The sequence below is a fragment of the Balearica regulorum genome, chromosome 26 (genome assembly GCF_011004875.1).
Source record: "Balearica regulorum gibbericeps isolate bBalReg1 chromosome 26, bBalReg1.pri, whole genome shotgun sequence".
Taxonomy (NCBI): Eukaryota; Metazoa; Chordata; class Aves; order Gruiformes; family Gruidae; genus Balearica; species Balearica regulorum.
This window is the reverse complement of record NC_046209.1, coordinates 1507647-1535402: the sequence shown is the minus strand read 5'-3', so window position 1 is coordinate 1535402 and position 27756 is coordinate 1507647. Positions and strand designations below refer to the sequence as shown.

The 27756-nt window shown below is 50.0% G+C and overlaps 3 protein-coding genes across 5 annotated transcripts; 2 read left to right on the top strand and 1 right to left on the bottom strand.

The window, feature by feature from the left end:
- Window positions 1–213: 213 nt before the first annotated feature.
- Window positions 214–14376, bottom strand: PGPEP1 (pyroglutamyl-peptidase I). 2 transcript variants are annotated; one of them, XM_075776648.1, is made up of 6 exons: window positions 14134–14376; window positions 11567–11619; window positions 5985–6101; window positions 5462–5486; window positions 5254–5380; window positions 214–4910 (listed from the first exon to the last, which is right to left on the bottom strand). In XM_075776648.1, the coding sequence occupies exons 1-6, from the start codon at window positions 14165–14167 to the stop codon at window positions 4718–4720; spliced, it is 549 nt and encodes a 182-aa protein (XP_075632763.1). In that variant the 5' UTR covers window positions 14168–14376; the 3' UTR covers window positions 214–4717. The 2 variants fall into 2 exon arrangements, with proteins under 2 accessions (XP_075632763.1, XP_075632762.1); XM_075776647.1 differs by having other exon boundaries at window positions 5254–5486.
- Window positions 14370–20988, top strand: LSM4 (LSM4 homolog, U6 small nuclear RNA and mRNA degradation associated). 2 transcript variants are annotated; one of them, XM_075776649.1, is made up of 5 exons: window positions 14370–14864; window positions 15013–15054; window positions 15206–15304; window positions 17772–17955; window positions 20401–20988. In XM_075776649.1, exons 1-5 carry the CDS (start codon window positions 14862–14864, stop codon window positions 20487–20489), a joined length of 417 nt encoding a protein of 138 aa, XP_075632764.1. In that variant the 5' UTR covers window positions 14370–14861; the 3' UTR covers window positions 20490–20988. The 2 variants fall into 2 exon arrangements, with proteins under 2 accessions (XP_075632764.1, XP_075632765.1); XM_075776650.1 differs by lacking the exons at window positions 14370–14864; window positions 15013–15054; window positions 15206–15304 and adding an exon at window positions 16528–16686.
- Window positions 20989–26356: 5368 nt separating this feature from the next.
- JUND (JunD proto-oncogene, AP-1 transcription factor subunit) lies at window positions 26357–27756 on the top strand. Its single transcript, XM_075776642.1, has one exon. It carries the CDS (start codon window positions 26521–26523, stop codon window positions 27478–27480), a length of 960 nt encoding a protein of 319 aa, XP_075632757.1. The 5' UTR covers window positions 26357–26520; the 3' UTR covers window positions 27481–27756.

Genomic DNA, 27756 nt, shown 5'->3' with positions numbered 1-27756 from the left:
ACCATGAAACAACAACATGGTCGGACCATAATTGCTGCTTTAGTCTAGCACTAGCTCTTGTGTTAGCGGGGAATTACCAATTCAACTTATTTACATGGTTTTTCCATTTTTGCTTTTAAGAAGCTCCTCCTACTGTAATTCCTCTTATACATTTCACTAGAAAGCCTGCACACGAGGTCAACGAATCACACAATCAAACGACGATTATTTGAGTATTAGAAGAAACTTTGGTGGATTTAAACTTTTTTAGCCTTTTAATTAACAAAAATAACAACACTGGGAGTCTGTGCTGCCCATTTGCAAGTCTGCAGGCCTGGAAGCTCTTCGGCTTTTATTCCAGGCATGGCACTGCGTGACGGTGGCCCGGAATAATCCCCTTTGCTAGCTGACTGAGGCACTAAAAGGTTAAATATTGCCTGCACAACCAGCAGAACAGTGAGAGACACACTGGAGTTTGAATGCTACATCTAAGCGTGACTGTCTAGGCAAGTAAATACAAATAGTACAGTTTCTTACCTAACATATCACAGTATGTGCAGTACAAACCCTACAGAGATATATTAGATCAGAGCCCTGGTTCAATGAGTCTGTTTTCCCCACTGTGGGCAGCAAGCAGTACCCAAAGCATCACAACGTCACACGTCACAACGTGACGCTGCATGCAAACGCCTTTTCAATTTCCACAAGGAATCAGCCAGGAAGCATTTCTCTCAAATTTACTCTTGACTGGCCTTTGAATTTCCCTCCTCTTCGGGGTGAAAGCAGAGCAACCGGTTAGTTTTCATGAAGTCTTAAACTTTTGAATGCCCTCAGTCAGGTCCCTCCTGGAAGGGACTCTTGAAGCTCAGCAGTTCTCAGCTGCAGTCTCATGTCACAACCACACTCAACACCTCTAACCATCTTCATGACCTTTTCATCCTTTCCCACTACTACCACCTTTAGGAGGAAGCAATCAGGTTGGGGAACGCTCCAGATAAACATAAACTGCTCCAAAATCTTACAGATTTTGGCATCCTTTCCAAGAGCTGCCAAAAAAAAAAAAAAAAATACAAATAGCTTCTGTAGAATGGGTGTTTACCTTCAACCATACTGTAAAATCATAGAATATCTCAAGTTGGAAGGGACCCAAAAGGATCAAGTCCCCCAAAAAGTCTTTAAGGTACAGAAACTTTCAAGCTCACAGTTTCTTTTTTGCTATGTTTTATAAAGCACATTACCATGTTTAATTCAAAGGAAACATCTCACAACATCACAGTCACCAAATGATGAAGGAGTTTATGAGTATCCGGAGTCCCTCAAAATCCTCCGCAGCATTTAATAACAGAAACAATTAAATTGTCACCAACAAACTTCACCAACACATTAGCCAATTCCTACTCCAAGCTGTTGGCAAGTAGATAAAATATCAGACCCGATACAGTGGAACCTCCCTAATTCTCTCTTCCACATAAAATATTCTCACTCCCATTTCTCTGTAAAGCGTATCCCCAGAGACAATTTTGCAGTCACAGGATTCTAAAACTCTACCAGTTTTTACATTTTACAAATTGCAGGCACAGTAATTAACACTAAACCTGGACTTCCTACACTTACTCACTAGCATGGAATTTTTTTGTGGTTGGCAACAGGTTCCCCCAGTCAGTGCAAATTAGCAAATTCTATTTATTGATGATCTGGAAGAGAAAGCAGACAGTAAGTATTACACAAAACATTGGCTCTTTGAAGCTCTGCATCGGTTTGATGTCATATTTCCAAATAAAATATGCACTTATAGGAAAGGCATTATGAATTAATGAATTTAACAAAAAGCTTTCAAAAAACCAAAAGTATTTAATTTAGGTCAGATTAAATAAAATTAGTTTAATGCCATTTTTAAAAGTTTCACTATACAAAATTTCTCTACCACCAAGACACCCTTTACAAATACAATCTCTGAGGACTAATTCTCAAAACCCCAAAAAGATTATAAAATAAATTATGTTTTCTAAGAAACTGATCACATGGAAGCTTCACAAAAACAGACGACGAGGAAACGTACAGCTCAAAGGGACACCCAAAGCAAAATTTTTCCCAAAATGAGATTTTTAACACTGACATGTAGAAGGTCAACCACTGCAGTCCTTAGACAAACAGCAGTCGCAGAAATCGGCTCAAGATTTTCCCCTTGAATGGCAGAGAGCACCCAAGAAAGAATATGTATAGGTGTCAAACAGGACATATACCCCACATGCTGAATAAACTAAGGCGGAAAGCCATTCTCCCCACGCAGCCGCCGCTGTCTACCTTCCCTGCTGATGAATTTGGAGCCACTTCTCCTCAGCCACATCCAGTGAGGATCTCTGAGGCTGTCCGCTCACATGCTCAGAGGAAGAATAAAGGTTCAACAGACACGGACAGACAGGGCCATCTCGCTTAGAGACATTTATCATCCAGAGAGCGTGACCGGCGACCTGCCTCCACACCTTCCCCGGGCATCGCTGGGCCAACCAGCCCTTCCTATCGCCACTTGGATTCCACAGTTAGGTTGTTGGGTTTTTTTTGTTATCGCCTCACTAAGCTGTTCATCTTCCACTCCCATTTTATTCACAACTACATTACACGTAAATTAAATAGCATTACTGAAAATTACTTAAATCAATTGCTGAACTTAGCTTAATGCGCAAATTACTCCTCTCTTAAAAGTTTAGCAGCTAAGATACACTGATGACAAAAACTTCTTACCAGATAAAGGAATAAAACTACAAGATAAGTAGCTCAACTATTTGCAAAAATGCATCAAATCACGAATATTTAAACAAAATATTAAATATAATAAATTACTAATCAGAAAGTCTGCCTGCCTGCTGACAATCTGACAAGTGCTACTTCGTATCTGAATGCAAAAGAGAACATTTACTTTGAAGGCAAATTCTTTTGATCAGGAAAGCCTGTATAGTAAATATAGCGGTAATTTCCTCGGTAAACCAGAAGTCTATCCAAAAATCTTCATACACAGGTCCCCTTAGTTATTACAACTGCAGAAGTCTTTGTCCTCTCTCAAGGGTTACAAGGAGAAGCCTTATTTCCTTTGTCACTAGACTTCTACTGGAAAACAGCAAGTTAATGGCAGCTCTCACTGAGAGATACTATAGCAGAATCATTCATAATTAGAAAAATTAAAATAATGGTATTTTAAAATGTTTCAAAATGTTGTTTTATATATATCTATATATATATTTGTAGAAGTATTAGAATCAAATCACAGACCTCTTCATTTAAATGACTCCTCAATGAGACCTACCGGTCATCAATTATCCATTTCGCATCTGTTCCCACTGTAACATCATCTGTCTTTCGCTGGAGTCCTGTCATTTGGAAGCAAACCTACACGCAGGACTAGCATCAACAGCTTCTAAAGTCCTGCTTAGAACCTGCATGTACACTTCCCCAAATTAATTACTGGGAAAGTTCACATAAGAAGCAGCTCTTTGTACCCTCCCATTGGGAGGGGGACACTAATGAACAGCCCAAAATACTCATTCTAAGCAAAATTCCTAGTTTTCAAATAATCGCCTCTGGATTACAGACAGTGGGAATAGGTTTAAGATTTTAGATTTGATTTGGCAGAATATCTTCAAATCCGCATGTTTGCATATTTACGCCTATAATAAATCAAGGTGGCAACTTAAATTCTAAGTTAAACATTACTCTTCACCTAACCCTTAACGAGAATGAAAATTTATAACCAATGAAGTTATAAATTACTCAACCTTCACCTTAAAAATAACAGCTAGCACCAAAAGTCTAGGATAAAGATCTCCTGTGGAGAAAGTGGCCTTTAGCAAAGCTATTTAACTGCTAACAATTTGCTTTATACACATATGAAACAATGCGTTTTGTACAGGAGGTATATGGTTGACTTGAGTGAGGAAGGTGGCATTGAGGACATAATAAAAAAAGACATTTGGAAATATTTGGCGCAAATTAAGCTTATACTGTTTACAAAAAAAAAAAAAAAACCCAAAACAACCAAAAGCCATCTCCTGCTCCACAACAAAAGGAACCCAAAACACATCCCTTCTATCTGCAGCTACTGGTTAACCAGCACATTTCAGAGGACCCTACGAATACTTGGACCGTGCAGGGTGAGAAATCAGTGCCTAAAATATTTTTCCATTTCAGCAAGCAATTTCAAAGACTCCTTGTCTCCACCAAGCACTGTTTCACCACAAACCCACACCACTCCAACTCTTTTCAGTTATACTTTTACATTATAACCTCTAATTTGGGCCAAAGAGGAGGAAAAAAAAAAAACCCCAACCCAAAACAAAGTGAAAGCAAACCTTTCAACTTAAGAACTAGTCATTAGAAGACTGGGTGATCAATTCCCTGCACCTGAACACCAAGTCCAGATGAGAAACTTTCCATCTGCGCTGTATTAGACCGGTCAGTAGCTGTCACTTGGCTGACAGATAAGCTCTGGATAAAGCACAGCACACACACTTCAGTCACTTCAGAAATGAGTAGTTGCAGGTGTTTTAAAGAAGAGATTTTTGAATCCTCTGTTGCCTAGGCTGAAATGTACACATTTGACAAAAAACGTCAATTTCTAGAAGTGGAATTTTCCTTTTTTTGAAGTCTCTAATTCTGGGTCTGTAGGTTTCAGACTGTTTTCCCCAGTACTTCAGTAACAGGGAAAATTTTGGAAGTGCAATACTAGAATAGCTTCTGCCCGCTCTCAGTGTTCATGCTGACAATTGATTTTGTCTTCGGAATGCTCCAAAACATCAAGCATTTCTTCTATTATGGCCTGTAGTGCCCGACCCAGCTGTTCTGCGGTATATGGTTTTCCCAGCGGAGGCACATGAACAAAAGCCGACCTCCCGCGGCTCTGGTATAAGGAAGTGTAGTAAGTGAAGTCACAGAGGTATCTGAAATACAAGAATAGAGTTTATTTAGCAACAAGTGACAAAATACAGGACAGGATGAACTGTATTCTTATTATTCAGCATTGCAGCAACATCCTGCAATAGAGTGGAATACAAGTCAGGTATTGTGAGTCCGTTGGATCGCTTTAATCAAATCGAGGACAATGAAACATAAAGATCTCTCATCTTCCCGTGATATTTGGTTGAGTGGTGGAAAATAAATGGCATTGCCAGCCCTATGAGAAGCACAAAGCTACGAATCATATGGGCCTCGTGAGTTGAGCACGAAGGGAACGTACATTGCAGTAGGAGTCTATTTTCCCCATCAATACCTGGCACCCCATACCTGCCAGCATCCTTAGATATAGTGACCGTGACATCCAGCCCCAGCGCTGAGACTCTCTTGCAAACCGTGTCCATGTCAATAATGGAATCGATGCATTCTGGGCCACCTTCTACGCAACACTGAGAGCCTGGGCAGAAACGGCAGTTGTCTAAACCTTTATAACCTACGTTATGGCCACACTTCTCCAGAGTTACAGTCGTAGCCATACCCGAAACACCTACATGAACCACCAGCTAGAAGAGAAAAGAAACAAGTTAGATCAACCAAAATACAAACCTGTGGAAAACCAACAGCCTGCTATTCCCAATTAAAGACCAATGGAGTTGTTACAGGAGTTCTTGCATGAACATCACAGTACCAAGTCATTTTCTCAATGAACTCGTGGGTCCAGTTCAGAACAATTCTTCTTGTTTCGGCCTCTCCTGGCCCAACTTGTAATTTACTCAGGGCAAAACCGAGCGTTGGAACAGGCCAGGTGGCACAGACTAACGGTGAGCTGTCTAGACAGCCCTTTGCAGTGGCCTCTTCGCACCGACTGCTCCCATTAACTGGAGCGCTCTCTTCTGAGCTATGAAATTCACATGTTCTCATGACAAAAGAGGAAAAGATCTAGTGAAGGCCTACCGGTCTGAACATACATTAAAAATGGGACTTCACATGATTCTTGTTGCTGTAAGAATGGTAGATTTGAACCATTTGCCATGTCTTTTCTCCTCCCTTTACTCACTCACTTGCGGACTGTGCTTTTTCCACAATGCAGGAATGAGCCTTTGCACTGTCTGGTATTCAACTGGGACTTCATAGACGTGCAGATCCACGTCATCTCGCAGTCCTAGCTTCTCCAACTCCTAAGAACATAAGGAAATAAACAAAGCCAAGGTGGTCAGACACGAGCTCGGCAGAGGATATACTTCTGGAAAGTTTATTAACAGAGTGAGTCTGCTGTGAGGGACTAACATCAGCTTACACTACCGGCTGTATAATCTTGTAAACAGCACTGTAAAAAAAAAAATAACCAAACCCCACATAACAGGGAACAAAAAAGGCATCTCTCCACCTGTGTTAACAGCCTTTACCCACAGGACCGTTTGTTTTGCTCTGATGTGTGTATAACAAAGAAATCAACATTTAACTGACAATAGTTATCAGCAACACCCACACTCAAAAGAAAAGTTGGGTACATTATTTGTAGAAGTATATAATCATATTCACTTTTTGAAAGAACTAGATATTATGTAGGGAAAGTAGAACTGGCAGGATTATATTCATTGACTAATTTCTCCTCTCTCAGGACTGCTGGCCTGGAGAGCAAATTCCCATTTGTTTGCAGGGTGAGGTGACAGTACTACCAGCAGCGATTGCGATTCTGTGTCTGTGAGTCTCCACAAATATTATACGAGAAACTGAAGCAACATTGGCACGCCCTCCTCAACATACTTGTTTTACTTTTATTTTGGCAGAATCCAGAATACAATACAGCCTTTTTCCAAAATGTAAAACAAGTTTCCATTGCTAGCTTTACCTATAGGTAATATATTGTCCTTAATTTTGCAAAATGAGCTGTTACCGTTGTAGTGATTCAGCTAATACAGTAGATTATTTCTCCCTCTGTAACATTAACTAAAGTCATCCCAAATATCCAGGCAATAAACTTATCCAATTTCCTTTAAACCTTTTAAAACACAAAGTGCCAGTTAAATACCTGGCAAAGACTTCTTTAAAACCAGGAGGAAGAGGAAAGATCTTTCCCCACGCACACCCCCGCCCAGTATACCTGACTGGAAAGCACACTGTTTCATCCCATCCCTCTAAATACAGCCCATGTCCTGGAAACTTCTCCCTCGCTATTCTTTGATCTCCCTTTCAACACACTCCAGTCTCACCAGAGCCATCAAACCCAAACTTGCAAGAACTCAAGGAAAGGATACCTCTGAAAGGAAGCCTCTGAAAAAAAAAAAAAAATAAAAAAATGTTCTTAAATAAAATCATCAGCTGAGCTCAAACCTAGGAACTTTGTGCAAGTTTACACCGGGAGGCACTTTTCCAGCAACCGAAGTGACTTCAGCTATCATGTTTAATGAGTTTCAACAGCATCTAACTCGGATAAAGTTTCCCTCTGATGAAGACAAAATTTTTTGGCACACTGAAAAACTTTACAGCTGCTTTTCAAGACTGCTAAGTGACCATACATGCCATAAAGCTAACAGCCTTCATCAGAGTCTTCCCATAGCTCTGTCTCCTCTGGAATGAAGCTGCAAGTGCATCTTTCTCTGAGGGCAGAAGCAGCCGTGTGCTCTCGCATCTCTATCACCAGGCCTGTATTTCAGTTAGAAGAACCAACTCCAGCTTTTCGCAAGTTAATACACAGCAGAAGCTTGTCGTCTGGTGCTGCTCTTCTCCTCCAAGATATATGTCAGTTGAAAAACGCAAGCTTTCTCGTGCCAAAAGCTTGAAATGATTACTTGTGCTAACATCAAAGGGGCCGCATGCACAGCAAGAAAATAACCTGCAACTCTCACATCCATATGCCGGTGTAGTTGTTCTCATGGAGCTGAGGTAGAAACAGCAATGTAAGTAACCATCAAACTATCAAAGGACACTTTTAAATATTCTTCAACAATCAAGTTATCTCTATTTCAGGTTCGGTTCAGTGATCACAGCCAAAAGCTGCTCTTTCAGGTAATTCTTAGGCTTTCTTTTCCCATGCACAGAGATTACACTTGCAAACTGCAGGCTAAGAAGTGCAGATTAGCTATTTTCGATGAAGCTTACTCAATTTCAAATCTTGTATTTCCTCAGGTTTAAAATTCTTCCAAATTAGACAGTTGAAAGGAGAGGACAAGTTGAGGTTTTTGGACTCCCCCATTACGATCCTACCTCCTCTGTATAAACGTGAGCAGTATCTTAGTACCCTTTTTTCTGTAGCTATCAGTAAGTCATTTCTTTACTGAGAAAAAAAAAACCCAAACGTTTCACGCTTGTACAGACCACAGAGAGTGCAACAAGACTTAAGATAACTGAAACATGCAGCAAAGGCAAGAGTAAGACTTTCATGGACCAGCAGATATGAGCAACAACAATGATAAATCACTTGCTCTGGCTCAGAGGGCAAGTCTGATATTAAAGGCTTGCTGTATTGATTCGTGTCTGGCACACACAGACATTCATTACCAGAGATGGATGCTAAGTGATGTTTCATCACATCTTCTTTACACAAATCTGCCTTCAAAACGTTAGCTGGTTTATGTGGTGCATAAATAAAGTAAGTAGTTTACAAACGAGAGTATTCAAATCCAAGTCAGTCTTTTTAGGAAGATCTCCAGAGCGTTAATTGGTAGGAATTCATCACCACTTCTCTAAAGAACATGAAACACCTCCTAAAGATGAATTTGACCGTGGAAAGTTTTACTGGCTGCATAGAACGAGCATCTACAGCGAGCAGGAAACCTCGGGCCGTGTGAGCCACACCATCTCAGTGACAGCTACCTTCTCTAAACGCAGGCACATTAAACCTTAGCTTTACAAATCCACCACTTTCTTTTAACCAAACGCAGCGTTCACGCGCTTCCATTCAATAATAAAGATGTACGCTGGCCCCCAGACAACTTATTACCCACAGCCTTGTATACCTGACAAATATAGAAAAACGAACATGTTTGACCGATTCCCTGACCCCTCAACAATGGTCGTCTTTGTGAGCCTTTAATATCCTTATCAGGTCTGTCTAGACACCCTGACAGCAATTGTCCTTAGTAATGTCAAAACGCACTCTGACCTCTCTCCTCCTCCACTGGCTCAGCCAGAAGCACTTTGGGGGGATGAAGGCAGGAGCCCATTAGCTTCACAGTCCACGGGGCCCACCTGTGTCTACACCTAAGTCACATCGGGGAGGCCAGAAAATGCACTGAACACAAAGTCTGTTTCGGTAACAACTTCTTTAAAGTAAGGCCCCTCCCAAGCAAAAATAACAGCTGAAAAAAATTCCTCAAATGAAATATTAAAACGAAGAAAACATGGAACTGCAAATCCACATTAACACAGAATGTTTTTACTGTAAGCCTCAAAAAAGAAAACAGAGAGAAGTTATTGTTCCTTCTGAATTTATAGGAAATCTCTCCCCCATGCGTAAAAATCTCCAAACTTTTCATCTTCACATTATTAGATTGCTACCGCGCTATTAAAGGTACCCTATATGTTAACTATGTGTAGAAGTCATTCAGGTTTCAAAAAGATGCAACTATACTAGAAATTCACTGCAGTCAGAGGGAAAAGATGCGTATCCAAATAAAACCAAAAAGAGGACTGCAAAGAAAAGCAGAGAATTTTATCCTCAGGATGCAGGATAATAAAAGATGTAATAAACCAGAACTAGCTTAGCCCTAAAGCTAGGAAGGATTTACAAAGATTGTTTAATTGATTTTTCTTCTATTAAAATGCAGATCACACTGTCTGGGATTCAGAAACTCAGACACGCCTTTGTGTCCACTCAGCTCCATGAAGTCCCCTGTCTGAAACTTGCACAATGCCCAACTCGCATGTGCTCAAAGACATGCTGTTCCTTTTTGTCTGGGCCTCTCAGGGCTGAGACGGGGTAAGGAAAGGCAAATCCTCCCTGCTGCCTGAAAGTTTATGTTTTTAGTTAGAAGCTAGCGCGAGCTATTAAACAGGACTTGGAGGAAGATGGGCTCCAACGCAGCAGATCGCGCACCACCGACTGTAGTTTTATACTCCTAAAACACCCCCAAGCCCCTAAAACAAATTTAAAATGCATGTGATTACTCCATCTATCAGCCACACAGCTGAGCAGCCATCAGTGCCTCGAGCTGCTGGCTGAAGGAATGACACGCCATTTCTCTTTACAGGAATTACAGGTTAGGTTTGTTTTTGAAAGCAACATCAGGACACCCACCACTCTTCCTGTCCCAGAAGCACAATACCCTTTTGTCTATCACCTCTAGAATAAAAGTAGCTTGTTTACAATAACTGCCATTACACAACTAAGAACAAACCAAATCAATTAGCCTCACTGCTAAATTTCAGTAATGTGCAATTTTTTCCCCCCCCCAACATACACAGCTTGCATTTTTACCCAAACTTAATCTAAGCAAACCCTAACTCAAATATATTCATTTCCAAAAGGCTTCTTGGAGGCAAAGGTTTCGTCTTCTCACACCAGCCAACACATTAGACATCTGGACATTAGTTGACTGTAATTGATTAGAGTTTGTGATTTAATTTAAAAGCATTCTAAAGAAGATATTAATCTCAGAGCTCTGAAGGGAAGAGAGATGTGTTGGGGAGAAAAATAGATTTAATTCCCTGGGCAACTGTACTAAAAGGTACCCTTGAATTCCCAGTAGCTTTGTCATAAGCCACATCCAGAAGTGACAAATAAGGAAGAAGCGGGATAATGTGGCAGCACCATCGCTAGCTAATGTTTTTACAGCAAGCAACCTTAATTCCTTAGTTTAGCCGGGCATCTAGCAAAAGTTTGATTTCTATTTCTTGCCTTGTTTGTGAATAGATCAGCATTAAACAGACGAGTGTGTTCACGTAGGTATCCAGCTACAAGTGGCATAAACTTGATTTGTTCGAGCGCGTACGATCTGCTTGAGCAATGATGCTCCGCCAAGCACTCCTGTCTCCAGCCAGGTCCAACTCGGTCGGCCAAGCATCATTTGGGGCTGCTTCTCAGCAAGAGAGGAGGCTGGCTCTGGAGCCAACAACACTGCCCGATCCCCCCGCTGAAAGCAGGCGCCGCAAAAGGAACTGAGGGGGAGAAAGGAGACAGCGACAGCTGCTTTGCTTTAGAGTCAGAGCCCTGATGTTCAGACCCATGTTGGACAACTCCACAGTACGCTTGACTCCACAAGACTACCAGGTGGAAGTCTCATCATGGACGAGACTTGGCTTAAAGGTTAACCAACTTGCCCAGATTCAAGCTAGAGCCGAGAGAAAACATTGAAATTCTTCTGGGTCTGTTTGTTTATTTTGAATTATCTACTGCAGAGGAAGATTCCAGGCTCCCTGCCCCATTTAACATCTTTCAAACCTAGGGAGTTCGCCTATGAATTCCTTACTTGCCTCAGCTACATTAACTCAATCTCATTAAATTCTACTAGCCGAGGGATTGATTTCTGAGAAGTGAATAAAACATTATCCAGCTGACCATCTGGATATCTGGAGCGAGCTGGTCTCAGTTAATAAACTGGGAAGACAAAGTTATAAAAGAGCTGCAAACTAAAATTTCTACGGATGTGTTATCAGCACGGCTCTCTGTTTTAACTTGTTAAGAATGGAGTTACAGTGTTACCTGAACCGCAATCCAACTGGCGTTAACAGCGTGCTCTCCAAACGGACCAAACCCTGGAAGAGAAGTAAAAATCCACAGTGATGAAGTCATCCTTACAGGTCTGACTAAACTTAAAGTTGCAAAGCGGTCTGTGCTTTCCTTGTTTATATATTCTGAAAGAAAACCCACTTCTTCTAATGTTCAATCCTTATTTACTTCACATCCAAGCACTAAAAAAAGAGACAGTCACAGAAATGTCTGAACTATACACCTTTTACTCTGAAGGAAAACAATAGCTTGCCTCAAAAGAAACTCTTTTATCCCCAACAGACACTGGGGAAGCATATTTTTTCCTTCCTGACCAGGTTAGAAAAACTTGCTATTAACAGATAAGTTGACCAATGTCATGGAATGAGAATCATTATTGCATTTTCTATTCCCAATTGTTTTAGCCCACAGCAGATGCTTCCACAAATGCAGACAAGCCTGCCTCAAATATTTCTTCTCCGCTCAGGTCTTCACCAAGATCTCTGTTAGCATTAGTTACGCCGTACGAGGAAATAAACAACCCACCTACGCCAAGCCGCAACGGTTATGATAGCATTATCAAAAATACTTACTCACCATGTCCAAATTTCCTAATGAATAACTTGGAGTTAACTAGTAATCCATAACATCTTTTCCTGAGCAAGCACACAAAGGTTAGGCCATTTATCTGGGTGTAACGTCAATATGCTTTAATTTAAAATGTCAGAGTTACCCTATGAGCCTAATGCAATTAGGAGACATAAATTTTGTCTAACTCATGAAAGGGTTTGAGAGGGACTACAAATATTATATGACACGTTAATGGAAACATTCTATTTGCTATCAACACTAAGTCTGAGGTTATACTGTACATGACAACGTAAGGAATTTGCACAGCATGGGCTCGTCCACAAAATCAAAATTAGGTGTGTTTTCCTGTGAGCAAACCTCCGATGTCACTAAGACAATCTACCACTGCAGCACGGGTGAACAAGTTGAATAACCAAATGCCTTTTCAGATGCTTCTGCAAGTCAGCAATGTCCTACACAACTCTCCGGAAACAAACAATTGTGACCTGCTAGGCTTCATTCCTAAAGAAACAGTAATAGAAGAAGAAATAAAATACCTATATCTCTTTTTAACAATTCAGCCACTGGAAGGCTGAAATTCTACAGGTGCCCACGCACGTAATGTAAACCTCTTGCTCTGAAGCCAAACGCAAACTGGCACAAATACAACTGTGGGCTATTGCTCCTCTGACTCATCTCCTATATAGATCCCTGGTGTTATCTCTTTCGCAGAAGATAAGCAACTTTGTCAGCAGCATGAAACTCCACCGAGCATGCCCAGGAGTTTCTCTGCATCCACAATAGGGCCCTCCAAGGCTCGTTAGCAGTAAACCAGCTGTAGAGATCTTTATGGGATTATCTCCTTAGAGTTCTAAAAAAGAAATTGTGCACAAATAATACTTATCCTCAGCGAGCACGTGCTCCTAACTGAACGGGAACACAATGCCATTGCTAGTTTTAAAAAGGAATTCAGCATGACATGGATGACAGATTATCAAATATGGGTAGAACCGACCAGATAACCACTGCATTTTAGAAACAGGCTTCCCTGAAAACAGGGGGCAAAAAAGAGCAGAGAAGTGTTGCAACCAGTAGACTATTTACTGATGCAAGTTTTCTGTTTAGTCACGACCAACTGCATCCGCTCAGCACTAGACAAGGGTTTGGGAAAGCCAGAATTTGCCACCTGCTTCTTCGCTCTCCACAACTGTTGTCTGCAAAGACACTTGGCTCCAATTAAAACCGCTCCAGCGCATCGACAACAACGAACCCCTCGCCCCCATGCTTGCTATTCAAATGGCCTCAACCTCAGCTGCTGGGGTGGGGGGAATAGTTTCACCGAGTTCCCCATTTGTCACAGAACTGCCTTCCCCACAAATCAAGCCGCCTGTCCTTTGTACCCCGGGGAAAGGAGCCTGACAAGCTCTCGCCTGCGATGCCGGGGCCTTTCATTCCCTTGCTTATTCTTCCCCGAGGCGCTTCTGCCGTGCTGCATGGGTTATTTTGATAACGGCTTTGACACCTTGATGGTTCAGGATGGGGCGGTCAGCGAGCAAATCCCCCCCCCCGCCACGCTCTGTTTTTCCTGCTCCTTGGGAGATTCAGTCCCCTTCTTTCCCCAACCAGCAAACCCTTGGGGAGGATCAGGGATGGAAAAGGGGGATCCCAAAGCCCCCCCCTCCCCGTGCCTGGCCAAGCGTTAGGAAAGCCACTGCAGTGCCCCTCACCAAACCACACACCCCTCAGCTCCTGACACACCCCCCACCACCGCAGCCCCCCGTTCCCCAAAGCCCCCCAGACCCTGCCCCCCCATCCCCAGGGCTCCCACTTATCACCCCACACAGCGGACACCCCCTGAACAGCCCCCCAAAGGGACAATCCCCACATCTATCACCTCAGGAAAGGGGTCCCCCAGCCCCCATTTATCCCCTCACCGCCCCCCCCCCCCCCCACGACGCCCTCCCTCACGATCTCCCCCCGCCGCCCCGTACCCGTCACCACCACCGCCCGCCGCGGCTTCTCCATCGCGGCTCCGGCCCGTCCCGCCGCCGCCGCCGCCGCTCCTCACTGAGCGCGCGGCCCCGCCCCGCCACCGAGCTCGCTCCGCCCAGCCGCCTAGAGCGGCCCCCCGCGAGGCCAGAGCTCGCTCCGCCCAGCTGCCTAGAGCGGCCCATGCGAGCCGCTTCCGATGTCAGGGCGGAAGTCGCTCGGGGGAGGAGCCGGGTCTGGAACCGCTTCACCGTGAAGCGGCGTTCTCCGGGCCTGGGGGGGGAGGCGGGGAAGTCTGTAAGGGGCTCCTGGTTTTGCCGCCTCAGCGCGGGCACGGTGGGAGTTGGTTAAACCGTTACAAAACGCTCAGCTTGATCCTGGCGCGGAGCTCTCCTCCCTCCCGGGGAGGCTGCGAGCGGCCTGGGTTGAGCACCAACCGGGGCCTGCATCCACGGATACCGGAAGGGGCCGTAGAGGACGCCGGGAAGCCGGCGCGCGCACCGCGGGGTACTGTGGGTACGCCACCGCTTCCCGCCCCGCACCTCAATTTGCGTCGCTGTCGTAAAGACGCGGACTGGGCGCCGCGGCGATGCTTTACGGCCGAGGCCGAGTTCCGCGCATCTGATTGGCTCCGCCGTGGCCGCGCCGCTTCCTGATTGGCCCCGCCTGGGGCCGGGGGCGGTTTGAGCGGCAGCGCCCGGCGCGGTGGCGGCTCCGCGGCTCAGGCACGATGGTGAGTGGCGGCGGGGCCGGCTCGGCCCAGGGGCGGCGGGGGCTGCAGCTGTGGGGAGGGCTTGGTTTGCCTCTCCCCGCCGCCTGGGGTGTCGCGGTCGGTGTCCCGGTCCCTGGCGGTGCCTGAGGCCTCTCTCTTTCTCTCGCAGCTGCCCCTGTCCCTGCTGAAAACGGCGCAGAACCACCCCATGGTGAGTACCGGCAGCGCGGCCCAGCCCCGGTCCCGCAGCCTGCCCTGGCGTCGGGCTCGCCGGTACCGTGCGGGTGACACCAGGGCGGGTCCCTGTACCGGCCGATGCCCCGGGGGCTGGGCTGGCGCCCTGTGACTCCCGTCTCTTGCAGCTGGTGGAGCTAAAGAACGGGGAGACGTACAACGGGCACCTGGTGAGCTGTGACAACTGGATGAACATCAACCTACGGGAGGTCATCTGCACATCCCGGGTAAGGCTGGACCCCCTGCCCCGGGCAGCCGGTTGGGGTCACACACCGCCCCCCCCCACGCCCCCGGTGAGCCCTCGGGGTGTGTCCCTGTGGGTGCCCAACCTCCGGCCATGCAGATGGGCTGGCTCTGCTGTAGCTCAGAGGCCGTCGCTCCTGTGGAAGCGTGACTTCTACCTGAAACACAAATTTAATACAGTTATTTATAATATCCACAACAAAGGAAGGCACTCGGGTGCACGCTCAAGCAGATCAGCTCTCTGCACCACACAGAAACGCCGTGCGAGCATTTCCCCTGTGAGAGGGTTCTCGGTGTGGGGCTGGGGGCTGCGGGACGGGGTGCGATAGCCCTTGCTGCGACGCTGAGCTGGGTTTTCTGAGAATGGAGCCTTCATCTGTCACATGCTGTCCCAAGAAGTGAGATCTGTTTCACACGCTGCGCTAACTTTTATTAACCTGCTTGTCTCTTCCCCTCTAACTCTCCACATCAAAACGGAGGAGCCTGTTGTTTACCTGCGCCGGGGCTCTGTGTTGTCTGGTACTTTTGCCCTTGGCCAAAGGTGCTCCAGAAGATTGTGATCTGTGTTTTGGGCTTTGACCTCAGTCAGAAGTGTCTGGTCTTGTCCTTACCCGTGGGAAGCGGCAGCCGGATGGATGTTGGCTCTTGCTGCTCTTTCCCTGCTTCGGAACATCGGAGCTCTGCGTGAGAGACTGGCAGAGATTCTCGTTGTTCCAAAAATCTCTCTGCAAACCCCCAGTACCTGTTGTTTCCCCAACAGGAAAGTTTTGAGCGATGTTGCTGGGGCACGGAGGCACGTTTTAATGTCGGTGTGACTGAGTAAACATCTTGAGTGAGGTTTGAGAGGGATCTTCGGGGCGGAGCGGTGGAGTTAGAAATTTGTGGGCACACCTTGGCTTCTGGCTGGACAAACAGGGGGGAACCACTGTCGAATTTAGCAGGAGGGGGACTAAGAAGAGGTAATGCCCGCAACTTGGGTGATATCGTCCTTGGAAAGTCACTTCCTACGGCTCGGCGCTCTGCTGTGGAAGAGCAGTAGCTCAGGTTTTATTCCCTCTGAGTGATGTAGAGGGATTCAGATCACACAGCAAAAACAACCGGGCTTGTCAGCAATGCCTCTGCCTGGCTTAAAACACCAAAACACCTCCAAACCCTGGGTGAAAGTGGAGCTGGAGCCGCTGCCGGGGTTTTACTGGTGGCACTGGTGGGGACTGGCCGCTAGATGGCACGGAGCAGCGGCAGACGGGCAGCCCCGGGCCCGGGGGGGCCGGTTGTTTACTCCAGTAAGGCCGGAACGAGGAAGCAGGGAAGCCTGGCTCCATCCCTTCCTGCATCCCGAGCCAAGGAGCAGCCAGGCAGATCCAAGGCAGGGTGGGGTTTGCTGGGTGTCTTTTAGAAGAGGACTGTTTCTCTCTGTCTTGTCTTGTGTGCAAAGAACTTGCCTGTACAGGCAGAGTTGCCCCAAATAACTCCTGGGGTGGAGGGAGGGAAACGACTATTTTATCCCAAGAGAGGAGGAACGAGGCGTTCTTGTTTAACCTCCTCTTCTGGGACATGATGGACACCTCATCCGCATGCTGCCACTTGAGAATTGCTGGGCTCCAGCGATCCCATCTGCAGCCAAACCCTGACGGAGCCGGGGCTGTGGTGGTGGAGCGGGATGAGGCGGGTCCCCATCCCTCCTCCCAGTTACATCATGGGCAGCTGAGTTGTTGTTCAGCTTCACTCCGTTCCTATTCCCACAGCCGCCCTCGGTGCGCCATACTGAAGCTCCGATCGATTCCGTCCTTTGAACCCCCTGAAACCGCATTAAACAGCTAACACAACATACAGAGATGGCTGCTCTGTAACTGGCCACCTGAAAACTTTCTTTTTTATATAGATACAGAATCTGTAAGCTCCTTATTTTCCACACACCCCACAGCCAGCTGGCTCTGGACCTGCCTCCCTGCTCCATCCACACCCCAGAGGAGCGAAGGAGTGAGGTGACTCCCAGCTGAGGCTGCTGGAGAAGAAACCCGGCCATGCAGCTGCCTTTTTCTTGCCAGAGTTGGTTGTTGGTAGCCGTTGTGTGTAACTCGGCACCCTCATCTCTCTCTCATCCCGTTTTTGATTCCCTTCTTGGACGGGAAGGGAAGGTGCTTGTTTTCTCAGCCTCCTCTTCCTTCATTTTCTGCGAGTGTTAGAGGCAGTTGTGGAATAAATTGAAACTACAGTTGCTCGTGGCAGAGTGTCATGCCCCCCCCCCCCCCCCCCCCCAGGTTGTAGGGTTATGTGTTTTGGAGGGGAAAAAAACCCCAAAACACCCATTTTTTTGCAGCTAATTACAGATAACGCTTTCAGAAAAGATTGGTGGAGCTGTCACGCTCTCCAGAAGTAATGGAAATGCCCCAAAAGTGATACAAAAGCACCTGAGTTTGTTCGTAACCTAACGCGTTGCTTCCCCAATAGGATGGAGACAAGTTCTGGAGGATGCCGGAGTGCTACATTCGTGGCAGCACAATTAAATACCTGCGTATCCCTGATGAAATAATTGACATGGTGAAAGAAGAGGTGGTGTCCAAAGGCAGAGGCCGTGGCGGGATGCAACAGCAGAAGCAACAGAAGGGCCGTGGTGTTGGAGGTGCTGGACGAGGTAATGATCCTGTTTGTTTTTCAGCTCAGCGAGGGGTGAGCAGGATTCCTGCCTTAAAATTTCACCTTGTGCAAGGAACGGCTCTCGTTTCTTGGCTTTAAACCCGGAACTGTGTGTCTGGGAGAAGCTGGAGCCGCTCCTCTGCCGAGATCTAGTCAAGCGAGTGTGTTGCCTTGCTCATAAGGCAGCCTCTGCCAAAGAATAGAAAGGATTCGTGCCAGGGATGTGCCTCCTTCGTTCCTGGGGTTGGGCAGGAGCTTAAGAGAGTCTGAACTTAAGTGTTTCTACCCCTCCTGGCTAGTTTGGGAGCGTGGCCCTACAAAACTGGTGTCTGTTAGCTTAGCAAGTCTGGGAGGGAAACAAATGGCTATTCTGTTTGAAAATAGACTGGGCTCTGACCATGGCAGTGATAGAAAAACATCATCTTTTTCTCCCATTATAATGGGGCTTTTGATCTCCTGACTTGCTGATTTTTTTAAATTTTTTTTTTAAAAACACATCTGAGGGTTTGTGTTCCTCCTGCTCGACATGAATAATTCATGTTTCTGATAAAAGGGGAGGTTGCCACTTAAGAAAGAAATAGGTCACCAAAACAAATCTTCCTTCCCTGTCCCACTTCACAGGGTTAGGTGATCTTGGAGCACTTCACCTGGGGGATATCTTGCTTTTTTCTCCCCAAACTGTCCTGCTGGAAGTCCGAGAGCCGTTTCTCTCCTTTCCAGCTCACCCTTCCTGCCACGTCTCTGCGATTCGCTTTGCAGTCACCTTGCTCAGCCCCAGGGTTGCTCTCAGTACAGTCTTAGCCTGGAGTAGGAGCTTAAAATCCTGAGTGTGCTCACTTGCTACAACAAAATTGGGTTTGGCCTGGGAAATCTTAGGTTTTAAAAGGAGCCCTGGGGACTGAGACACCTATGGGTGCAGGCTCTTTGCAGAGCACCCTTAATGAGCTGCCTTCGTTTTGACTATGCAAGGAATCCTGGTAGGACAGCTGGGATCTACCCGGGGCCATCACGCCACACTAGGACGTGTGACGTGCAGCGTCTCCAACTCCCAGGGACTTCTGGAGGAAAAACCCCTGCGATTTCTGCTACCTCCTGGAAGCTCTGAGCATGCAAAAGTGACCTTTACAAATCTGAAGGCGCCTTTATTTTTCCTCCTTCCCTTTTCAGTGTCCAAAGCACTTGGCATAACAGCTTTTTTGGATATGGTTATTTGGACAAACATTTTAGTTGAAATATTTTCTCTGCTGTAGAAATATCCACCTTGTGGAGAGCAGAGCTGAGCTCTGTATGAGGTGGAGTTCCTGCTGTTTTGATGTGCAGCTTAAATTCACTGATGGAATATTTTAAAGGGAAGCTCCGGCATTTGCTAATTAGCTAAAAGGTTTGGCTCTCATTACTGAGACATGAAGGGAGGAGGAAAGGAAAAAAAAAAAAAAGGCAGGACAATTTTGTTGAGAGGCCGGCAGGCAGAAGTAAAGCTATAATTGTGCACGGTTGAAAGGATTATTGTTTCTGATCCTGGTAATCCTTCGTCTTTTACTTCTTGGCTTGCCAAATTCAGAAGTACAGCAGTCTTTGCTCAGCTTCGCTGGGAGCAGCCAGAGCCCTGCGAGCATCCCAAGGACTGCAGGGTTAGGAGCAATTATTATTTATGTTTTGCTGCTGGTTTAGCAGAGCAGAGGGCTGGAGCGAAGCTCTTCCGCCTGGTGCCCAGCCCGGGTCTCCTTCGGTTCTGCCTTTTGTGCAGAGGTGGCTGGCAGGGTAGATCCACAGTCTCTTTATTGCTTGCACGCCGAGATAAAAATTACTGCCTGGAATTGCCTTCTGTTTGGGGTGAATCTGAGCAGGGAGAGGAGGGCTCAGGGGCTCCCATGACACAGACGGTCACAGCTCTTGGGTCTCACAGCAGCCCCCCAGTTCCTGCTGCCTCCCCGGCAGCGTGTGGCACCCAGTGCCCTCTCTGGAGCGGTCAGTCACTCTGTCCAGCAGTGAGGCGGTGACCAAGGGATGTATTTTTTCTGTTTTGTAGCTGAGCGGTCATCAAACCGAGTCACCCTCGTTGTTGCTTTTGGTTTGCCCTTACGGTTTTCAGGGGACATGGTATAACCTGCTCATCCCTCTGGATTTAAAACATGGTGTCTCTTCCTTGCTTCCATTTTTCAGAAGTTAGCTTTGATTTACGATGATAGCATGGCTAGCTGGAGGGCACTTTAACATATTGCTGAGCTTGCTGGCGAGTTGGGGATAAATTTATGCACTTCGTAAATACGGGATCTGGAATTGGCAAGGGAGAAATCTAAAAGTTATGTTTCTCTTTCAAAGACTAGAAAATAGGCGTGCATTTGGGTAAAACAGAAATAACTGTAAAGCACTGAGCGGTTGGGAGGTGTTGGTGGCATACACCGATGCTGTCACATCCGTGCTCTCTCTTTCTGCCCCGTAGGTGTGTTTGGTGGCCGTGGCCGAGGAATACCAGGCAGCGGAAGAGGCCAGCAGGAAAAAAAGCCAGGCAGACAATCGGCAAAGCAATGAGAGGCTGTCTGCACCCTGGCCAGGGACAGTGCTGCGATGCCGTTTCGGTTTTTATCACCTCAGGATTGCCACGTGTTCAAAAGCGTTACCTTTCTACTCTTCTGTCAGTTGATCAGTGCCCGAATCATGTAGGTTGGAAGCCCCTCGCAGTGTAATCTGGTAAAGTGGAGTTACTCGCTCCTGGTAGTCAGCAAGTCATTGGAAATATTTAAAAAAAAAAAAAATCATTCATGGTTAAGGACCTAAGTTCTGCCTTCTCCTGAGAGTGAAAGCACTATTTAATTTTTCAGGGTCACCAGGTTTAATTTAAAAGATTAACCATGTGCAGTGGGATAAAAACGAAGGCAAATACTTTCTGGGTTGTTTGGATTTTTTTTTTTTTTTAATACTTGAAACTTGGGAAACTTGTTGCGTTTGTAACTCATACAAGTGTTTTAGTTTAAAAACACTGATCTTGAGGATATTGTATCTTTATGTGAGTAGTCTTAGAGGTTTGTTTGGTTTTGGGTTTTTTTGGTTTTTTGTTTTTTTAAAAAAACCAACAAACTTTTAAGCTATTGCTTATCTTCTATTTCTGGCCAGTCAGTTCTGTGTCTCTCCTATGGCTTAAAGGAGAATTTGGGATGAACGTCGCATTGGCCTTCAAGGTTTGTTTCCAAGAGAGCTTTGTGATTAATGACAGTTTCCCAATTAGTGTATTACTAATTTGACTTCAGATTTGAAGTTTCCTTTAAAGGAAAGGATTTTCTGTGTTTTCTTGGGGAAGGCTGGTGTGCCCCTTACTCTTTGTGTTTTGTTTTGGTGGGGGGTTTTGTGGTTGTTTGGTTTTTGTTTTTTTTTGAAAAGCAACTGAGCTGTTGAGTTGAAGTGATTTATTTCCCCACACACACTTTGAAAACTTTCTCCCTTGTGCCTGTGAAAGTCCTGAACTCTGACAATATTTCTCAAGCTTATTTCTTCTGGTACCTAGTGACTGACTTCACTATAAGTACTTGTCATTTCCTTTTCTAGTCACCGATTATCTTTCCTGGGGACACAGACCAGCGTGTGAGCATGTCCCTCCTGTAGGTTACGAAAGCTCCTGTGAATTCCCAGGTTGGGTTGTTCCAGTCTTCCATCCCACGGGGTGCAGGGTCCCACAAGCAAAATGCACCCAGAAAATGTCCTGGCTGATCTGAATTGAATGTCTGCATGGAGGCACGGCGGGGAGAAAGAGGCTCTGGCTGTGCCTCAACCCTCCGAACGGATGAAATTGCTTAATTTTAGGGGAAAAGCTGATATTGTGACTTGTTCTGAACAGGTTTTTTGGTTTGTTTTTTTTTTTTGTTTGTTTTTTTACAACCGAGTCCTGTATCGAAGCCTACTCTCTGCCATCACCACTGTATTGAAAAATGAGTAAAGAACATGCTTTTATATATACTTATTTTTTTAATGTTTATAGAACTTGTGCGCAGTGGTGAGTAGGAATAAATCACCAACCTGTACGAAATGACTCCCTCTCTGTCTGCAACGGCGCCGAGCCCTGCCTGACCCCATGTGCTCCCGCAGCTTCGCCTAAACCCTTACTCAAGCCTAAATCCCCAAGCAGACAGGCTAAACCTTTGGTTTCTAACAGCAGCCACATGTTCTCTGCGGCCGCCTGTCCTCAGCGAGGCGTTAACCGGCACCGCCAGCACTTGATCTCCATCCTGGGTGAGCCGGCTTCTGCCAAGGAGCCAATTCCAGGCGATGGGAACAGGGCACGCGTGTTCCTCCCTCCTGGAAACTCGGTCTCAACATAAACATCCATGTGGCATTTTAACAAAGCCCAGGCTGAGCCCTGTGTCAGACTTTCCCTTCCCAACCTGTTCCCTCCCTTTCAAGTCCCTCCAGCCACAGAAACTCCATGTGTTACAGCTGCCCTGGTGAAAAAGGAAACGACTGCAGTGCTGTCTGGATTTCAAGTCTGCTCTGGCCAGATAAATCTTCACCGCAACAATGGGACCTTTGGCTTCGGCTCAGAGTCCTCCAAGTACGCCTTATCTCCTGGCGAAGCTCTGGGGTGAGGTGTCGGAGCTCGTTAAGTTCTGCTTTCGTTTAATTACAACCACAGGCTTTAGCAGTCTTCGCTGCTTGCCTTTCCCCCCCTTCCTTTTTCCACCTCTGTAGGAATATTTTTGTCTGGACCTGTAGCACAGCCCCTGTGAGGGCAACTGGCAGCAGGTTGGGTGGAAGATGGTTCTGTGTAAGAGTGGCATCGAGCCTGGGCGTCGATGCAGAGCTCATCAGTGGCTTTGGGCCTTTTTGCCCCAAAAACGGGTGTCTGGGGCTGTTTGTGTGCTCCAACCCTGCCCCATGGCAGCGTGGGGAGGTGAGGAGGAGGGGAAAAAAAAAAAACCAAACAAAAAAACCCCAAAACCAAAACAGGGAGGAGCGAGATAAAAGCAACAACCAGAGAGGAGGAAAAAGGTCTGAGCCTTGCTGCCGGCGTGGGTGGGTGCGCGCAGCCTGGCAGGGCCAATGCGTCCCGGCCGGAAAGACGGGCTGGGTTGGGCGGGGGGGGGACCCAGCAAAGGCCACCGTGGAAACCCTCCCTGCTCCTTTCCCGTGACATTTTGGTGGTGATCGGACCCATGGCAGCTCTGGCAGTTGTGGGGCCGTGTCTCTGGCGCTGCAGCACCGTGCTGCTGGCCACCGCGCGGTGACTCATAACTTCTGTGCCTTGCCGGGGAGGCAGCACAGGAATAGTTACACACCAGCCGCCTGCGACGCGGAGGGAGTGGCTGCCGAAATATTTCAGGGCTGCACTAAGCAACTAAAAATACACGTCAAACCCTCCTCCTTTTTCCTTTTTAAATGTGTTTTCTTTCTTTCTTTCAATTTTATTTTTTTTTTAAATTCTTGGTTTGGATTGTTGGAGGCCCCCACGGGCAGTGTGGCCCCTTGGGGCTTCCTTGGGGACTGGTGTGGGTTTGGGGGCAGGCGCTGGCAGCTCATGACTTCTTGTATTCCCGGCTCGGTTCCTCTCTCCCTCCCTGTGGCGATGACTAAGAGGCGGCTTCCCCTGTGCACCCCATGCCTGCCGTGCAAATCCCGGGGCTGCAAACGCTCTCCTGCTTGTTCCCTTTTTGGGGGGCGGCTCAGCGTGCCGGGAGGGCAGAGGGATGCAGGTGCATCCAGGGTAGCTCGTGGTTGTCTCGGCATCTTGCTTTGAGTCCAGCCCGCGTCCTCGGTTGGATCTGTGGGTGTCAAGCGGCAGTGTGGCACCTTGTCTGGGATCCCAGCTGGAGCAGCAGAGCGGGATCAGGCACCGTGGGGGTAACGGAGCTGATTGCACGCAGGGAACGGTCCTCTTGGGGCCAGGGAAACAGGGAGAGCAGGAGCCATGCAGGGACCCGCCATGCTCGGAGGTGTGAGGATGCTCTGGTGAACATGGTCCTGCTTGAGGCTCATTGTGCCTTGCCGAGGTCCGGCGGTGGCGTGGGTTCATCTGCAATCCTCGCCGCCTGCTCTGGAGGTAAATATAGCCCGGCTGGCAGGTGGTGAAGTGCAGCGTGACTCAGTGGGTGCTCGCGGGGCCAAGCCAGGCTCCGACGCCTCCGGGAATAGCAGCTTCGGCCACCAGCCCCCAGCCAAGGTGCCACTGGCCAGGGACCGCCCTACTCGTGCTCCCCATGGGTCTGCCCTCTCAGGAGGCGGAAGGGGCTGCTGAATCACGAACCTCATTAAACACTCATTAAGAAAATGAAGCTGCTGGCTCCCCACGGGCATCGGGCTGTGCCACCGGCAAGACAACCTGCAGCATCTCTGGTTTGGGGAGAAGGGATGTGAGGGATGAGCACCCATGGGGATGGGGTGGGAGCATGGGGGACACACAGCAGGATGAGCCCCAGGGTGCTGTGACCCTTGGAGAGGAACGAGGCCAGGGGAGGGTGGCAGGGTTTTGCCAGCGGCAGGGCCTGGTCAGAGCGCAGCTTGTGGCTCGCATCCCTGGCCGCCAGCCAGCTGCTCTTCCAGGGAGGCCCCGGGGCCGGTTTGTTCCTCCCTGCAACTCATTAAAGCACCTTCAGCCAAAGCTGGTTCTCATTTCATCCCGCTGCAGCCCGGATTGCGATGGGAGGGGGGGACGACACTCGGGGGTGCAGGCAGGAGCACAGATGTGGATGCCTGTGGGGCGCAGGCAACCATGCCCATGGGTGCGTCCCAGGACGGGGGGTCCCCAAGTGGTGTCGGGGCAGGGGGAGCTGCCCACCCCCCTGCCATCCTCGTCCCTTGTCGGCCGGGTTTTGTCAGGACGGAAAGTCTGAACCTGCCAGTCCGGCTGCCGGCCGCGCCCCTAATGACGGGTTTGCGGCGGAAACACGAATGGCAGCTTCACCTGGGAGCCCTGCGCCGGCCCAGCCCGCCGAGCCCCAGGGACACTGGCGGCACTGCCGCCTCTGCCACCATCCCTGTGCTGGGACACCGGGGCTGGCAGGGCGGGAGGGACACAGGCACAGAGCTCGGTCCCGCTCTGGTTTATATGTGGTTTAATCAACTGGGTTTATGTGAGATTTAATTAACTGCAGCTGTGGGGGGAGGGTAGCTCCCTGTTGGTCCCAGCCCCCTCGTGCCTCGGTTTCCCCAGTGCCGGCACTGTGTCCCGGGCCTGGAGACTTCCCCAGCCCTGTCCCGGATGTCACCATGTCCCCTGTGGCCTCCCTGCAGCCAGGGCTGAGTGTCCCACGCTCTGCCATACCCTGTGCCGTGCCCTGTGCCACGCTGTGCCCTGTGCCACGCTCTGCCACGCTCTGCCACGCTGTGCCCTGTGCCACACTCTGCCATGCCCTGTGCCGTGCCCTGTGCCATGCCGTGCCCTGTGCCACACTGTCCCCACGCTCCGTGCCGTGCCCGTCGGCAGCCGGGGCAGGGACTCCTGGCCGCCCTTGCCCACGCCGGGCGGGCAGAGGGCCCGGGGCGGCACCGGTACAGCCGCCACTCCGGCCTGGCACCGCCGGTGCAGGGTCCCCCCGGGCCGCCCCCCCTCCCCCCCCCGCCACTGCCGGTTTATGGCGCTCGTTAGCGCCGGCCCGGGCCCGTCTGGCTGCAATGAGGGGCGGCTCCAGCGGCACCGCGGCCCCCGTGTCCCCGCCGCGCCCCGGGTGAGCGGGGCCGGGACCCCTCGGTCGGTACCGCGGGGGGTTATCGCCGGCCATCGGCGCTGCCTCCCCCCGCGCGGCGGCTCCACGCGGGGACGGGTGACGTCAGCCGCTGACGCCGATCCACCCCCTCAGCCGCCCGCGGGCTTGGCCGGCAGTGACGTGCGCTGCCGCCGCCACCGCTTAACTCCTTCCCCGCTGCCGGTGGAGCAGGGACCGGGGAGGGGTGGGGGGGTGTCCAAGCCTGGTTGATGACCCACCGTGCCGCGGCCGGAGCCGTGATGGCGCGACCCCACGCGTGAACCGCGGCTGGTTGCGCACCGGTACCGGTTGGGCAAACCCCGGTGCCACCGGGACACACCGCCGGGGCGGGGGGGGAGGGGGGGGGGGAAACAACACGACGGGCTGCGACAAGGGCGGGACCGGGGGCACCGCCGTCCCGCGGGGCAGGTCCCGGTGGGCCCGGGCACCGCTCCGCCCCGCCCCTCCCTTTGTGCCCAGCCACGTGACCGCCCCTCCCCCCGCCCTGACGTCAGCCCAGGGGCCCTCGCGCTGTTGTCCCGTTTACCCGCCGGTTTCCCCGGCGACGGCGGGGGCCAGGAGTGGGCGTGGCACCGCCTCCCGGGGCGGAGGACCCGCCTCCTTATGCAAACGAAGGCGGGCGAGGACGTCATCTGCAGCCAATGGCGGCTCGGCGAGGTGAGGTCACCGCGGCGGCGTCCGCGTATTTAAAGCGGCGCGGGGGCCGCGGCGGCGGCAGACGCGTGTGTGCGCGCGCGCAAGAGCGGGGCCGCGGCCGGTGCTACCGGCGCCTTCCCCCGCCCTCCCCTCCCCCGCCGGCGCAGCGCTCGCCCCGTTCCTTTCCTCCCCCCCCGCCCCGGCCCCGCTCCCCCGCAGCCGGGCGGGGGAGGAGGATGGAAACACCCTTCTACCATGATGATGTGTTGAGCGGCCTCGGCAGCGGCTTCGCCCCGTCCTCCGGTAGCAGCGGGCTCCTCCTGCCCTTCCCCGGCGGCAGTATGATGAAGAAGGACGCGCTTGGGATGGCGTTACCGGAGCAGGTGGCGGCGGCTTTGAAAGCACCGGGTGCGGCGAGCGGTGAAGCGGCGGGTTTGCTGGGTTCGGCCGAGCTGGGTCTGCTGAAACTGGCGTCCCCCGAACTGGAGCGGCTCATCATCCAGTCCAACGGGCTGGTGACCACCACACCGACCAGCGGGCAGTTCCTCTACCCCAAAGCGGCCGCCTCCGAGGAGCAGGAGTTCGCCGAGGGTTTCGTTAAAGCGCTGGAGGACTTGCACAAGCAGAACCAGCTGGGCGGCGGCGCGGCGGGGAGCGGCGGCGGAGGAGGAGGAGGCGGCGGCGGTGGCGGCGGCGGTGGAGGAGGCAGCGGAGCGGGCGAGTTGCCCGCCGCCGGCCTGGCCCCGGAGCCGCCGGTGTACGCCAACCTCAGCAGCTACCCGGCGGTGAGCTACGCCGCCGATCCCGGCCCCTTCGCGGCGCCCCCTCCGCGGCTCCCCCCGCCGCCTCCTCCACCGCCGTTAAAGGACGAACCTCAAATCGTCCCGGAGGTGCCGAGTTTCGGGGAGAGCCCGCCGCTTTCCCCCATCGACATGGACACGCAGGAGCGTATCAAGGCGGAACGAAAGCGGCTGAGGAACCGAATCGCCGCTTCCAAGTGCCGCAAGAGGAAGCTGGAGCGGATCTCCCGCCTGGAGGAGAAGGTGAAGAGCCTTAAGAGCCAGAACACGGAGCTGGCCTCCACCGCCAGCCTGCTCCGGGAGCAGGTCGCCCAGCTCAAGCAGAAGGTCCTCAGCCACGTCAACAGCGGCTGCCAGCTCCTGCCCCAGCACCAGCACCAGGTGCCGGCTTACTGACCCACGGGGGACCGAGGGGGCTTCCCCCCCCACCCGCCCCACGCTGCCCCGGGCACGGACTGAGGGGGCCCGGGCACGGACTGAGGGGCCCCCCGGGACTTGAGGGTGCGAGGGGGAGGGAGAGGACGGTGTTCCTGGGGTTGGGGGGTGCTGTGGGGGCCGCCCTCCCGCCCCGCAAACGGACTGAGGGGGAGCCCGGGACGCCCCCGCCGGGACTCGCGGGCCCCCGCGCCCGAGACATTCCATTCAGGCCCCAGTAAAACCCCGCGACATGGA